This window comes from Phoca vitulina, unplaced genomic scaffold, assembly GCF_004348235.1.
Source record: "Phoca vitulina isolate PV1807 unplaced genomic scaffold, GSC_HSeal_1.0 scaffold54, whole genome shotgun sequence".
In the NCBI taxonomy this organism is placed as follows: domain Eukaryota; kingdom Metazoa; phylum Chordata; class Mammalia; order Carnivora; family Phocidae; genus Phoca; species Phoca vitulina.
Window position 1 is genome coordinate 4,776,249 of NW_022589757.1, and position 14,329 is coordinate 4,790,577.

The following is a 14,329-nucleotide window of genomic DNA, read 5'->3' on the forward strand; positions in this document are numbered from 1 at the left end:
AGTCTGGCCAGGGGCTTATCAATCTTGTTAATTCTTTCAAAGAACCAGCTCCTAGTTTCGTTGATCTGTTCTACTGTTCTTTTGGTTTCTATTTCATTGATTTCTGCTCTGATCTTTATTATTTCTCTTCTCCTGCTGGGTTTAGGCTTTATTTGCTGTTCTCTCTCCAGCTCCTTTAGATGTAGGGTTAGGTTGTGTATTTGAGACCTTTCTTGTTTCTTGAGAAAGGCTTGGATTGCTATATACTTTCCTCTTAGGACTGCCTTTGCTGCATCCCAAAGATTTTGAACAGTTGTGTTTTCATTTTCATTGGTTTCCATGAAATTTTTTAATTCTTCTTTAATTTCCTGGTTGACCCATTCATTCTTTAGTAGGATGCTCTTTAGCCTCCATGTATTTGAGTTCTTTCCAATTTTCCTCTTGTGATTGAGTCCTAGTTTCAAAGCACTGTGGTCTGAAAATATTCAGAGAATGATCCCAATCATTTGGTACCAGTTGAGAACTGACTTGTGACCTAGGATGTGATCGATTCTGGAGAATGTTCCATGGGCACTAGAGAAGAATGTGAATTCTTTTGCTTTGGGATGGAATGTTCTGAATATATCTGTGAAGCCCATTTGGTCCAGTGTGTCATTTAAAGTCTTTATTTCCTTGTTGATCTTTTGCTTAGATGATCTGCCCATTTCAGTCAGGAGGGTGTTAAAGTCCCCCACTATTATTGTATTGTTGTTGATGTGTTTCTTTCCTTTTGTTATTAATTGCCTTATATAATTGGCTGCTCCCATGTTAGGGGCATAGATATTTACAATTGTTAGATCTTCTTGTTGGATAGACCCTTTAAGTAGGATATAATGTCCTTCCTCATCTCTTATTATATTCTTTGGTTTAAAATCTAATTTGTCTGATATAAGGATTGCCACCCCAGCTTTCTTTTGGTGTCCATTAGCATGGTAAATGGTTTTCCACCCCTTCACTTTCAATCTGGGGGTGTCTTTGGATCTAAAATGAGTCTCTTGCAGACAGCATATTGATGGGTCTTGTTTTTTTTTTTTTCCAATCTGATAGCATGTGTCTTTTGATTGGGGCTCTCAGCCCTATACATTCAGGGTAACTATTGAAAGATATGAATTTAGTGCCATTGTATTGCCTGGAAGGTGACTTTTACTGTATATTGTCTGTGCTCCTTTCTGGTCTATGTTGCTTTTAGGCTCTCTCTTTGCTTAGAGGACCCCTTTCAAGATTTCTTGTAGGGCTGGTTTCGTGTTTGCAGATTCCTTTAGTTTTTGTTTGTCCTGGAAGCTTTTTATCTCTCCTTCTATTTTCCATGACAGCCTAGCTGGATATAGTATTCTGGGCTTCATATTTTTCTCATTTAGTGCTCTGAATATATCATGCCAGGCCTTTCTGGCCTGCCAGATCTCTGTGGATAGGTCTGTTGCCAATCTAATGTTTCTACCATTGTAGGTTACAGATCTCTTCTCCCGAGCTGCTTTCAGCATTTTCTCTTTGTCTCTGAGACTCGTAAGTTTTACTATTAGATGTCAGGGTGTTGACCTATTTTTATTGATTTTGAGGGGGGTTCTCTGTGCCTCCTGGATTTTGATGCCTGTTTCCTTCCCCAAATTAGGGAAGTTCTCTGCTATAATTTGCTCCAGTATACCTTCTGCCCCTCTCTCTTTCTTCTTCTTCTGGTTTCCCAATTATTCTAATGTTGTTTCGTCTTATGGTATCGCTTATCTCTCGAATTCTGCCCTCGTGATCCAGTAGTTGTTTATCTCTTTTTCTCAGCTTCTTTATTTTCCATCATTTGGTCTTCTATCTCACTGATTCTTTCTTCTGCCTCATTTATCCTAGCAGTTAGCGCCCCCATATTTGATTGCACCTCATTGATAGCCTTTTTGATTTCGACTTGGTTAGATTTGAGTTCTTTTATTTCTCCAGAAAGGGTTTCTCTAATAACTTCCATGCTTTTTTCAAGCCCAGCTAGTATCTTTAAAATCATCATTTTGAACTCTAGTTCCGACATCTTACTAATGTCCGTATTGATTAGGTCCCTGGCAATCGGTACTGCCTCTTGTTCTTTTTGTTGAGGTGATTTTTTCATCTTGTCATTTTGTCCAGAGGAGAATAGATGAATGAGAGAACAAATTGCTAGCAGGGTCACAACGTCCCCAGAAAATATACACTAAACAAAACAGAAAGACCTGAAACCAGGGGGAAAGAAAGGAAAAGAAAGAAAAAAGAAAAAGAAAAAGATAAAAAACAAACAAAAACAAAACAAAACACAAAAAGACAGAATATGATCAAATATGATCAGGCTGATGCATAGCTCAGTGCCTGATCTATGGTCTGTTAGAAGAAAGTGCCTCCCAAAATTTTAAAGAAAGATAAACTTATATATGTACAAAAATAAGGGTTAATACGATGAAGGGATGGAATATGACTCTAAAGATGAAAATTATAAAAGATTTTAAAAAAGGAATTGATAAGATAAGAAGTTGGTTGAAAAAGAAAGAAGAGGATTTAAAAAAAAAAAAAGGGACACAATGTGATCAGGCAGGAGACTAGAACAAAACCATACACTAGAGATTTAGGGTATGTTTTGATCTGTTAGAAGAAACTGTATCTCAAAATTTTAAAGAGAGAACAACTTATATATATATGCCAAAAATAAGGGTAACTACTATGAAGGGATAGAATATGACTCTAAAAATGAAAAATAAAAAATGTTTTTTAAAAAAGGGATTGATAAGATGTTGGTTGAAAAAGGGAAAAAGAAAAATTAAAAAAAAAAGTTAAAAAAAATTAATGTTGAAAGACTAAAGAATCATGGTAAAAAAAGTCATGAATTCTATGTGCAGTATTCCCCTAGTGCTGGAGTTCTGCCGTTCTCATTTGTGGGTAAACTTGGTCTTGGCTGGCTGTTCTTGCTGATCTTCTGGGGGAGGGGCCTGTTGCCATGGTTCCCAAATGTCTTTGCTGGAGGCGGAATTGCCCCACCCTTGCCGGTCTGGGCTAAGTCATCTCCTCGGGTTTGCTCTCAGGAGCCTTTGTTCCCTGCAAGCTCTCCGTACAGCTTAGGAGGACGAGAGTGAAAATGGCGGCCCTCCAATCTCTGCCCCAGAGGAGCTGAGAACTCGGGGCCCCACTCCTCAGTGAGCCGCCAGAGAAAAGCAGTCAATCACTTCTCTCTCCTTGGTCTCTGGCCACACTCCGTGCTCACCCAGCCTGTGACCAAGTGTTTCTATCTCTGGCACCTGACCCCGTGTGGAGTCTCCAAACCCAGCAGATCCCTGCGGTGTGCTCCCACGCCGCCCCTCCCGGGGGAGGAAGGGGAGTCTCCCCGGATCTGCCGCTTTTTGGGTCCCTGCTGGAGGACCAGTGGCCCAACTGTGCTGTGGATCACGGTTTATGGCAACCCCGAGCTGAGAGCCCATGCCTCAGCTCCGTCTCTGCAGCCTGCTTCCCCACTCTGATACCTGGGAGCTCTGCCGCACTCAGGCACCCCCGGTCTTTCTGTGACCCTGAGGGTCCTGAGACCACACTGTCCCAGCGAGGGTTCCACCCCCCACTTAGCCACTGGAGCGACGTCCCTCAGCGGAGCCAACTTCTAAAAGTTCCAGTTATGTGCTCCGTGGCTCTATCACTTGCCAGAAGCGGCCGATGGAGGCCCCCTCCCCTGCCATCTATCCTCCTGAATATCAGCTCAGATTCACTTCTCCGCATGTCGTACCTTCCAGAAAGTTGTCACTTTTCTGTTTAGAGAGTTGCTGCTATTCTTTTCTTTGATCTCCTGTTGAGTTCCTAGGTGTTCAGAATGGTTTGATCCCTATCCAGCTGAATTCCTGGGACCAGACGAAATCCAGGTCTACTCCTCCACCATCTTGCTCCTCCCTCTCTAGATAAATTCTTTTTAAAAAAAATTTATTGAAAATGATAAAATTCCCTGGAAACCCAATAACCAGAGCCTTTAATTTTTACTCTCAAGCTGGCTTCCCCATGGGTTGATTTCTAGGGGCCGTTGGCTTTAAAGGTCTGGGCACTGAGTTTCACAGACTCAGGTAATGTAGAGGAGGTCCAAGGAAGGTCACTGCTCCCTCCAGTAGGCCTTCCTTCATGTACAGGATGGACACTTTCACAAACATCCTGCATGTCCAGATTTGAGACTTGAGTGGAGAATTCCACCTAATGCTGGTACAACCACTCTACTTTGTCACTGCCTTGGCCCAAACCTGTAGTCATTCTCCTGCCCCCATAGAGAGGCTTCACCAGCCATTTACATTACCCCATGGTCTCACCTTAATGGACTCCTTTTCCCTGTGGTATCCTGCTTTAGTTATATCCAGTGGCACCTCCTTGTTTCATTATCACCCATTCTTTCCAGCTACTGTGCTCTGCTTCTGCCACCCCCAACATCATCTGATGAAGGCTTAAGTTCAAGACCACCAAGGGCTGACCTTGAGAAGCAAGTGAAAATGTTGTATTTCATACGTTTGAAATAGCCATTCTATTGTGATCATTCTGGCAACAACTACCCACCACAAATGGTGGTGTCCTCACATTTGTCACTAAAGTGTCTGGAATCTGTTGGTGGTTAAAGTAAAATTGTTCACATATAAAGAATTTTGCCACCTCTCCCCTTTGATTCAAACACATTTGTGACCCTTTCAAGCAAGAGTATAGCAGAAGTATCCTTCTCAGGAGGAGCAGAAGAGATCTGGGTCTTGGTATAGCTGCAGCTAACACTATCTGAGCCAGGCACTTAGATAAATGTTGTACATGCATTTTGTTCCATCTGTTCTTCATAGCAATCCCCTGATGCATACCCATTTACAGATGAGGTTCAGTGCAAAGCCCATGGTGGAGTTAGTCTGTCTTCAGAGCTCGTTCTAGAAGATGACCTGCTGTGTCCTGATTAGGTCATATCGAGAGGCTTCTCTCTCATTCATTGGCAGAAAAAGGCTATCAGCATTACCATCCTGGCACCCTTCTAGATGTCAAATTTCACATTAATGCTTACCCAGATTAGTCATGTCATATGATATTAAAGAGTGGCTTTCTTTCTTCACAATTATGAGGAGCTTGCAATAGTGTTGTGACTGCATTTAATATCATTCTACATATTAGGAGAGAGGCAGTGGAGAATGACAGCGGGTGGGAGGGAAGTGGCTTTGTTCCCCAACAACTATTGTTAGCTTTGATCTACCCCCAACTGCAGCAAAGAGGACATAACCTCCACCTGAAAACTAGGGGACATCTATTCCTAAGTAAAAATGTGGACAGGGAAGCATGACGTTCTTATTCAACCTTTGATCGGAGGTCTCCAAACATATGTGTTTGCCATGTGTGAGCAAATAAGCTAAAAACACTAAAGGTCTGATGTGGAAAAACCAAAGGACACCAACAAGATCCAAGCATTGTTAAAGTGAATAATGGTCGATGAGTTTGCTTTTTGGTGACAAAAATCAAATGATTCTCTGGATTTCTACTTTCAGTGGTATTCTATCTCTGACTCCACTGGGGCTTGGATAGTGTGGACTCTTTTAAGGCAGTCCACATTCAAAAGACAAGTTCATCTTGGTCTCTGCGCCCCAGTGCCAGTAGGTGCAGGAAGCATGTCTAGAGGACAGTTAGCTCAATGTAAGGCCTGCCACCGATACTGATCATGGAGCACCCTGCTTGTGGAAATCTTGTGAGTGAGTCTCTGGGCATGGGCATCTCTAGGTTTTCTGCTCCCTTGGCACCAGAAGAGAGATTCATGTTAAATTCATGTACTCAGGTTCAGAGGGCATGAGGCTGACCTAGAGCTAGGGCTCCTGAATTCAGAAGGAAACTCGTTTTTGTCTCTGGCCACCATTTACTCATTTCAAAAACCAGACAATTCATTCAATAAACATTTTCTAAGTACCATAATCCAGCACCGGAAAAAAAAAAAAATGAACCTGATAATAGTGTCTTCAGAGACTATAGAGCCACTTAAGGGAAACAGACAGACACATTTTTTAAATTATGATACAGTGTAAAATATGCCACATCAGAAATAGGCAGCAGGTATAGTACTAGACAAAGCAGGAAACGGGTTGGCGAGAAAAGGCATCACAGAATTAATAGCAATAGATACCATGGATTGTATTCTAGTCATGTGCTAAGTGGGGTATTAGCATAGTGGTTAGGCATGGAGGCTTCTGAGTTAGACCCAAGTTCGAATCTCAGCTATGTCATTTACCAATGAGCAAATAACTATCCAAGCCTCAGTTTCCCCTGTGTAGAATGGGAATGAACACTATCTATCTGACCCACTATCAAAGTGAAAGTCAGTGAGGCACCCTGTATGTTTCACAGGGCTGCCAAAGCAAAATTACATACTTGGTGGCTTAGAAGAGCAGGAACTTACTTAGTCACACTTCTGGAGGCTAGAAGTGTGAAATCAAGGTGTCGGCAGAGCTATGCTCTCCCTGAAGGCTCTAGGGGGAAATCTTTCTTCACCTCCTTCTAGTTTCTGGGTGTTGCGGGCAATCCGTAGCATTCCTTGGCTTGTAGATGTATTGCTCCGATCTCTGTCTTCACATAGCTGTCTCCCTTGTGTGTCTGTCCAAATTTTCCTTTTCTTATAGGGCACCAGTCTTATTAGATTTAGGACCCACCATAATTCAGTATGAATTCATCTGGATTGCATCTGCAAAGACCATATTTCTCACGAAGGTCACATTCACGGCCTCCAGGTGGAAATGAATTTGGGGGGAACGGGTACTATTCAGTGCGGTATACACACCAACTAAACATTCAATAGGAGCTGTCAAAATTATGATTATTATTAAATTCGAACAGCAAAACTTGGAGATCAGTGTCGTCCTCATTAAACAGTAAACTGAAATTTAAGAATTAGGTAATTGACCCAAGCAAATTGCAGGATTAAGATTCAAATGTGCCTTGTCTGAATTTAAAATCAGGGAGGGATGGGATGTCTGGGTGGCTCAGTCGGTGAAGGGTCCGACTCTTGGTTTCGGCTCAGGTCATGATCTCCGGGTTCTGAGATCTGGCCCCTCATCGTGCTCTGCGATCAGCGGGGAGTCTACTTGAGATTCACTCTCCCCCTCTCTCTCTGCCCCTTCCCCTGCTCATGCTGTCACTCTCTTTCTCTCAAATAAATAAATCTTAAAAAAAAAAAAAAAAAAGATAAAATCAGGGCAGGTCACCAGCCACAGTCATGTAGGAGCCGAGAGGAATTCATCCTCACACACAAAAATTTCTCCAGGCAACACTGGCAGGGTTGATCAAGCATAGAGAAGGGGGTGAAGGTCGGCAGGACATTGATGGCCTGAACCCCTAGAGGACAAGGCTGGAAGACCCTTGTAGACTTTATGAACCAAACCCCCTGTTTGCTGAGAGGAGTAGACAAAGACTGAGAAATGGGAGACTTCCCTAAGGCCTTGTGTCTGGTTGGTGCAAGACTTAGACTTCTGTCTACCATCTTTGGCCTCAGTTTCCTGATTGTGGCCCAGGCAAGACCAGAGAACATGGGCCCCCTGGATGTCAAGGAGGCCCTGATCCTGGGGACAGCTACTTACCCACAGGGAGCCAGATCTCAGCTTCTCCACTCCCCACCCCAGACAAAAACCATGGTTATACCTGCTGAACTAGTATAAAAGTTGAGAAACAGTGAAATGCTCAAGGCTTCCCTGGAGAAGGTAATGCGGCAGTGTTGATTCAACCTGCAAAAAGGTACAAAAGCATGAAGGTCAGATGCAGAGCTGAATATTCCTGAGACCCTGTCAGCAAACAGCAGGGCGGGCTCTGTCTTCAATGTGAAATAAGATTAGCAATCATTAGCAGTTACCCTAGACAGTTTTTTTAAATCTCTGAGATTAGAAAACACATAGGAACATGTAAGTCTTGCACCTGGATCCTGCCAAGGCCCGGGGGCTGAATGCCCCAGCTCCTTCACCCTGTCTTCTGTCTCCACACATAGCCAAGGGGACCTTTCCAATTCACAGCCTGGTCATGCCCCTACCCTCATTGCCTGCTTCCCCATGACCTTCAGCATAAATGTTAAGCTGTTTATCCCAGCTCGAAGGCCCCTGAGGATCTGCCATCCCTGTCCCTACAGTTTTACCCGGAAAAACATATTTACACATGCACACACACACGTTCTCCCTAGCTCACTCTGCTTTAGCCTCCCAGCATTGATTATATCCCCCCACCACGAGCCGCAGTGCCTTTGCGCGTGCCTGACACACCCCTTCTGCTCTGCCTCCACCCGCTTTCTTAACCTCTAATTGCCCTTAATGTGTTTGTACATCCAGTTCTAGGAAGCTGTACTAAAGAGGTACTTGTGCAGGTGCACAAAGATATATGCATAAGGATGCTCATTGCTTTATTTCTTGCATTAGAGAAAAATAGGGCAAGTCCATCAGCAGGTGAAGTAGCATGTATGAATCTATTCTGTAGTCACTGTGGGGTGGTAGAATAATGCCAGGCGAGTATAGATTCATGGGGAAAGACCTTCAGGGCACACTGTATTAGGGAGTCCTAGGGGGTCCTCTATAGCAGGTGATGTCTTCTGTAATCTTGAGTAGAGTGTTCAGTGGGGAGCTGGAAGGCATAGGAGGGGAATTTAACATCAGCAGACCCGGGTGTCCCTAGCACACACCTCCCTGTGTATTCAGATCACAGAGCAGGTATCCTTGTGCTGTTCTTTTACGACCCACATTTTGCTGTGTCATTTTGATTGACTAAATTAGAAAGCATCTGTAACTTTTACAAAGTGATCCTGGACTCAGATAAAGCCAGTGCTATGTTCCTGGGTGTACTCGATCAAAGGTCAGAAACCTGCATTCAGATTCTCAATCTGTTGCTGGCTAGGTCTCTCACTTGGGGCAAGTATCTTTGCCTGTCTGCCTGAGTTTTCCCTCCCTCATCTGTGCATCGTGGGAGGTAGAAGAAATCCTCTCTGTGGTCTCTTCGTCACAAGAATGCACTGGTGCCTTCCTCTTGAGGCTCGTGTCATGTTCATAGGAGTCACTTATCTGTTAACATATTTTGTATTGTTAACAAATAATTTGTGAGTGCCAAGTCCTAGGTGCTGTTCTGAGCCTTTTAAATGTACTGACCATTCTAAAAGCATCTAGCAGCAGTGTGGAATAAATACTACTAACTCTGTGTTGTAGAAGAAGGAGAATGAGGCCTGGAGATTATGTGTCTTGCCCAACAAAGTCACGCAGCTAGAAAGCCATAGGCCCGAGCACAATTCCAGGCAGTTTGACTTCAGAACCCGTGATCTAAACCATTCCCTGAAGCTGCCCTTAAAACCCTTCCTTTATATTGCTGCATGATTTAAGGATTCATACGAAATAATATTTTAAGAAAATGAATCTGAAGAGCTGATATGAAAAATGGAGGTGGAGGAGTCCGGGTGGCTCAGTCTGTTAAGTGTCTGCCTTCGGCTCAAGTCATGATCCCAGGGTTCTGGGATTGAGACCCCCATAAGGCTCCCTGCTCAGTGGGGAGTTTGCTTCTCCCTCTGCCCTTCGCCCTGCTCATGCTTGTGCTTGCTCTCTCTCTCTCTGAAATAAGTAAAATCTAAAAAAAAGAAAAGAAAAATGGAGGTGAGTATGGAAAAGATCCCAAATGCAAAATTGCAAGCCAAAGCTTTCCTTAAATATTGAAGCACTTTCTACTGCATCACTTCTATATCCCATGCTGTGACTGTATCTACACACTTCTGAATAACAGCTGCAAGAGAAGAAGTCACCACGACTGCATTCTTGTGCATCTTTTTCCTCTGAAAATAGCATCATCAGTTGTACACACATCGATGCTTTCTATTTTAATTCCACAGATGAAAGAGCTCGGTGTCATCTTCTACAACTGCAGCTGCCTGGTCCTGGACTTACAAAGGATATTCGCTCTGTACAGCTCATTAAAATTCAAGAACAGAGTGCCTCAGACCTGGTCCAAGAGGCTCTATGGCGTCTACGACAACGAGAAGAAATTGCAGCTTCAGTTGAACGAAACCAAATCTCAAGCCTTTGTGTCGGTGAGTCCTTGCCCTCTTGCTCCTCCTTCCTCCCAAGTTGGAATGTTTGAGTGTGATCTGGTGCTGGGCAAACCTGAATTCTAAAGATCAGTTCTGTCCCATCCCTTGAAGAGGTAAGATACACCCGCTCTTAGGCCTAACCATATGCTGTCCCCAGTGATGAGAATAGTAAAGAACGTTAATACTCATTCCAACTCCTGATACTTTGCGTTACCTGTTTTGATCGCCACGGTCCTCTGTTAAGGTAGACCCAGCTTTGTGAGCCTGTCACACACGAAGGTATTGAGGCTTATCTTCCAGCACAAAGACCCTCAGATGGCAGGTGACAAGAGAGGCACCAGCTCCCAGGTCTCCTGACACCGGATCCTATTTTCGATGCCCTACCTCAGTGATTCTCAGGCTTGTTTTTTAGCAATGGAATCCTCCTTTGATGAAACAAATCTGAGGGAACCCCAGTGTGCAAAAACAGATAAAAGGAAAGCTGTTTGTACCTCACTGAGGCTGAGGGCAGGGCACAGCCTCAGGCCCCTGTCTACACTGAAAACCACCGCCCATCGCCCCGCACCCACCCCCTGCTGCCCACACACCACAGCTGTCCCACAGTGTCACTGGGAATGGGCAATGTGAATATCTGTGCCTATGGCCCTGGTCCCCACACTTTAATTAAGAATTGATTGGGGAGCCTGTTTAAAATGCAGATTTAGAGCCCCCCACCCTTACCCAGGATCTGAGCCACAGGATTGGGGTGAGACCTTAGAATTTTGTTTTGAAGCAGGCTTCTAAATTGATCCTAGTGCTCAGATAAACTTCTTAAAACTGTGCTCCCAATTCAACATGCCGATCCTCCACTGACAACAGTGCTTTTATACCAGCAACTTTTTATTTTATTATGTTATGTTAATCACCATACATTACATCATTAGTTTTTGATGTAGTGTTCCATGATTCATTGTTTGTGCATAACACTCAGTGCTCCATGTAGAGCGTGCCCTCTTTAATACCCATCACCAGGCTAACCCATCCCCCCACCCCCCTCCCCTCTAGAACGCTCGGTTTGTTCCTCAGAGTCCATCGTCTCTCAGGGTTTGTCTCTGGCAACTTTAATATTGCCGAAGAGCTTCTCACTGAAAAGGGAGTTCTCTCCTTTTTGCTAATTAAAATGAAAACACAATCTGAAAATTTAGACATGTAGCAATTGAGACAAAAGAGGATGTTTTTTGTCTCAAGGTGTTTGTCTTAACAAATTCATATAAATGTGAATAGCAGAACACAGACTGAAAGATTTTCTTGAAACCAAGCTAAAAAAAATTTTTCTTTCTTTAATACTCAGGAGGCCCACAGTGCAACAGCAAGGAGCATATTGTATAGGGCATTTTCCGAGCAGAATTATTTCATGTGTTCAATTTCATTTCCTCTCAAGACAACCCTATAAGACAAGAAGGCCAGCTATTATTCTGAATTTGTAGTGAGTAGCCATAAGAAATTTGCCAAACAGTGTCCTAGAGGGGAGGGGCTGGGGGGATGGGTTAGCCTGGTGATGGGTATTAAAGAGGGCATGTTCTGCATGGAGCACTGGGTGTTATGCACAAACAATGAATCATGGAAGACTACATTAAAAACTAATGATGTAATGTATGGTGATTAACATAACATAATAAAATTAAAAAAAGAAAAAAGAAAAAAAAAAAGAAATTTGCCAAGGAACCCTTAATCCAGAAGGTAACAGGGTGACATGGCACCCCAAGGACACTTACTCAACCAGCTCCAGTAAAACAGATTGAAAGCAGCAAAAAATAGATGAATTATCAGCAGATTTCAGACAATTGCCGGATTTTGAATTTATGGTTTGAATCTTAGAGATAGATGAATGTGGGTTTTGCGTACATTTACATTCTGACGCTTAAAAAGCTGGGGGAGTCCCTTTTGTTGATCCCAAAATTAGCATACCTGCCCCAGAGAGAAGGCCAGTCCTTTAATAAAACCTACTAAAACGCAGGTCTTTGTATTCTAGGGCAGATTTACAATTTCTTTTTATTAAACGATTTGCCACAAAATAAGTAGAGTTTTGAAACATGCCTCCAGGTATAGTCTTTTAAACTATATAATGCCTATGCTTTCTATTTTTGTTTATTATATTATTTTAATCTATTATTTTATTTTCTACTTCCTATTAATATCAAGCCTACCTTTGAATTTCAATTCAACAGATATTAATTGAATACCATTTTTGCAGAGGTATAAAATCTTACAGGTATAGGGGCCTCTGGGTGGCTCAGTCGTTAAGCGCCTGCCTTCGGCTCAGGTCATGATCCCAGGGTCCTGGGACCGAGCCCGGCATCGGGCTCCCTGCTCGGTGGGAGGCCTGCTCTCCCTCTCCCACTCCCCCTGCTTGTGTTCCCTCTCTCACTGTGTCTCTCTCTGTCAAATAAATAAATAAAACCTTTTAAAAAAAAAAAATCTTGCAGGTATAAAATAAAGTCAGACCCCTTGCCATTGGAATTGGTATCGTTTGCCCAAAGCTCCTTGATCTCACCCCTGTTGTAGCATTTATCACATTATCATAACTGTTTGTTTATTGATCATCTCTCCCACTATTTAAAAGGCTCCAAAGGCCATATACTGGACCATCTTCATCACTGGTATTCCCAGCATGTTACTCACAGCTCCCTAAAAGCAGCAATAAATGTGGGATTGGTTTTATTAGTAGTAATTTTAATAAGAAGTTCTAGGATGCATATAATTTTCTGAGTAATACATGCCAAACAAATGTCAAGACAGATTTATTTAAATTCAAAGTATTTGTTGTAAAATATCTTAAAATAGTATATTTTTATAATCTCACAGTCCCAAGACTAAATGAACACATGCACGCAAAAATATTATTGAAGACCTTAAGAATTACCATTCCCCAAATTAGATTTTGGATGATTAATAGCATGGTTAAATATAAATTTTAAGTTATGATATAAACATGGATTATTTCTAGTTTTCTCATGGAACACAAAGAGACGCTTGGTGAGATTTAACTCTGTGATCTCTAATCACTTGGGGCCACATAGTTTTGATTTTCTTAACATTTCCCATTGAAATCAGAAACAGGAACCATAGTTGGCTGAGTTTTTGTCTTATCTTGTAGATTTCTTTTTAGAGCCCTGGAGATTATAAATTTGCTTTCCAAGATCAAGACTAGTTGGTTCAAGGTCTGTTCTTTTTTTTTTTTTTTTAAGATTTTATTTATTTATTTGAGAGAGCTAGCAAGAGAGAGCATGAGCAGGGGGCAGAGGGAGAAGCAGGCTCCCCACGGAGCAGGGAGCCCTACTTGGGACTCGATCCCAGGACCCTGGGATCATGACCTGAGCCAAAGGCAGACAATTAACCGATGGAGCTACCCGGGTGTCCCTCGAGGTCTGTTCTTACTGATCTGGCTGCTAGACAGATCTCATTTCTCGTTACTGTGTCTTCCACCCACCCAGTCATGTGTCTTAAGATGCATTTAGTGAGTGAGCGCAGACATTAAGTAGATCGTGGTGCTGTTATAGTCCCCTACGCATTGTTAATTACATTGTAATAGCTTTATTGAGAGAGACTTTACATTCCATGAAATTCATCTTTCCAAAGTATATGATTCAGTGGGTTTTGGTGTAGTCAGAGCCGTGCAACTATCTCCACCATCTAATTTAGAATATTGTCATCACCACAAAGAAAACACCACACCCATTAAGGGTCACTCTCCATATTCCCCTTCCCCCAGCCCCTGGCAACCACTCATCTCCTGTCTGTCTCTTAGGGTTCTCCTTTCTCTAGCATTTCATATAAATGGAATAAGACAGTATGTAGTCTTTTTTTTTAAGATTTACTTATTTGTTTGAGAGAGAGCGCAGGAGGGAGCAGAGGGAGAGGGAGAGAGAGAATCTCAAGCAGACTCCCCACTGAGCAAGGAGCCTGACATGGGGCTCGATCTCATGACCCTGAGATCATGACCTGAGCCAAAATCAAGAGTCAGACGCTTAACCAACTGAGCCATCCAGGCGCCCCAACAGTATGTCATCTTTTGTAATTGACTCCTTTCACTTAGTATAATGTTCTCAAAGTCCATTAATGTTACAGCATGAATCAGTATGTCATTCCTTTTTTATGGTCAAATGATATTCCATTGTATGGATACATCACATTTGGTTTATTCGTCCATCAGTTGATGAACATTTGGGTATTTCTATCTTCTGGCTTCTGTGAAGAATGCTGCTTTGAACCTTCACATACAAGGTTTTATTTGAATACCTGTTTCCAGTGCTT

The 14,329-nt window shown here is 42.7% G+C and overlaps 1 protein-coding gene across 3 annotated transcripts in view; it reads left to right on the forward strand.

Annotated features, from left to right (window-relative positions):
- PLD5 (phospholipase D family member 5) overlaps positions 1-14,329 on the forward strand; it is a 416,609-nt gene that overhangs the window by 363,886 nt on the left and 38,394 nt on the right. For all 3 annotated transcript variants that reach the window (XM_032389318.1, XM_032389319.1, XM_032389320.1), the window contains one exon: positions 9,839-10,036. In XM_032389318.1, the coding sequence (XP_032245209.1) occupies positions 9,839-10,036 (198 nt within the window). The remainder of the gene's footprint in view (positions 1-9,838; positions 10,037-14,329) is intronic.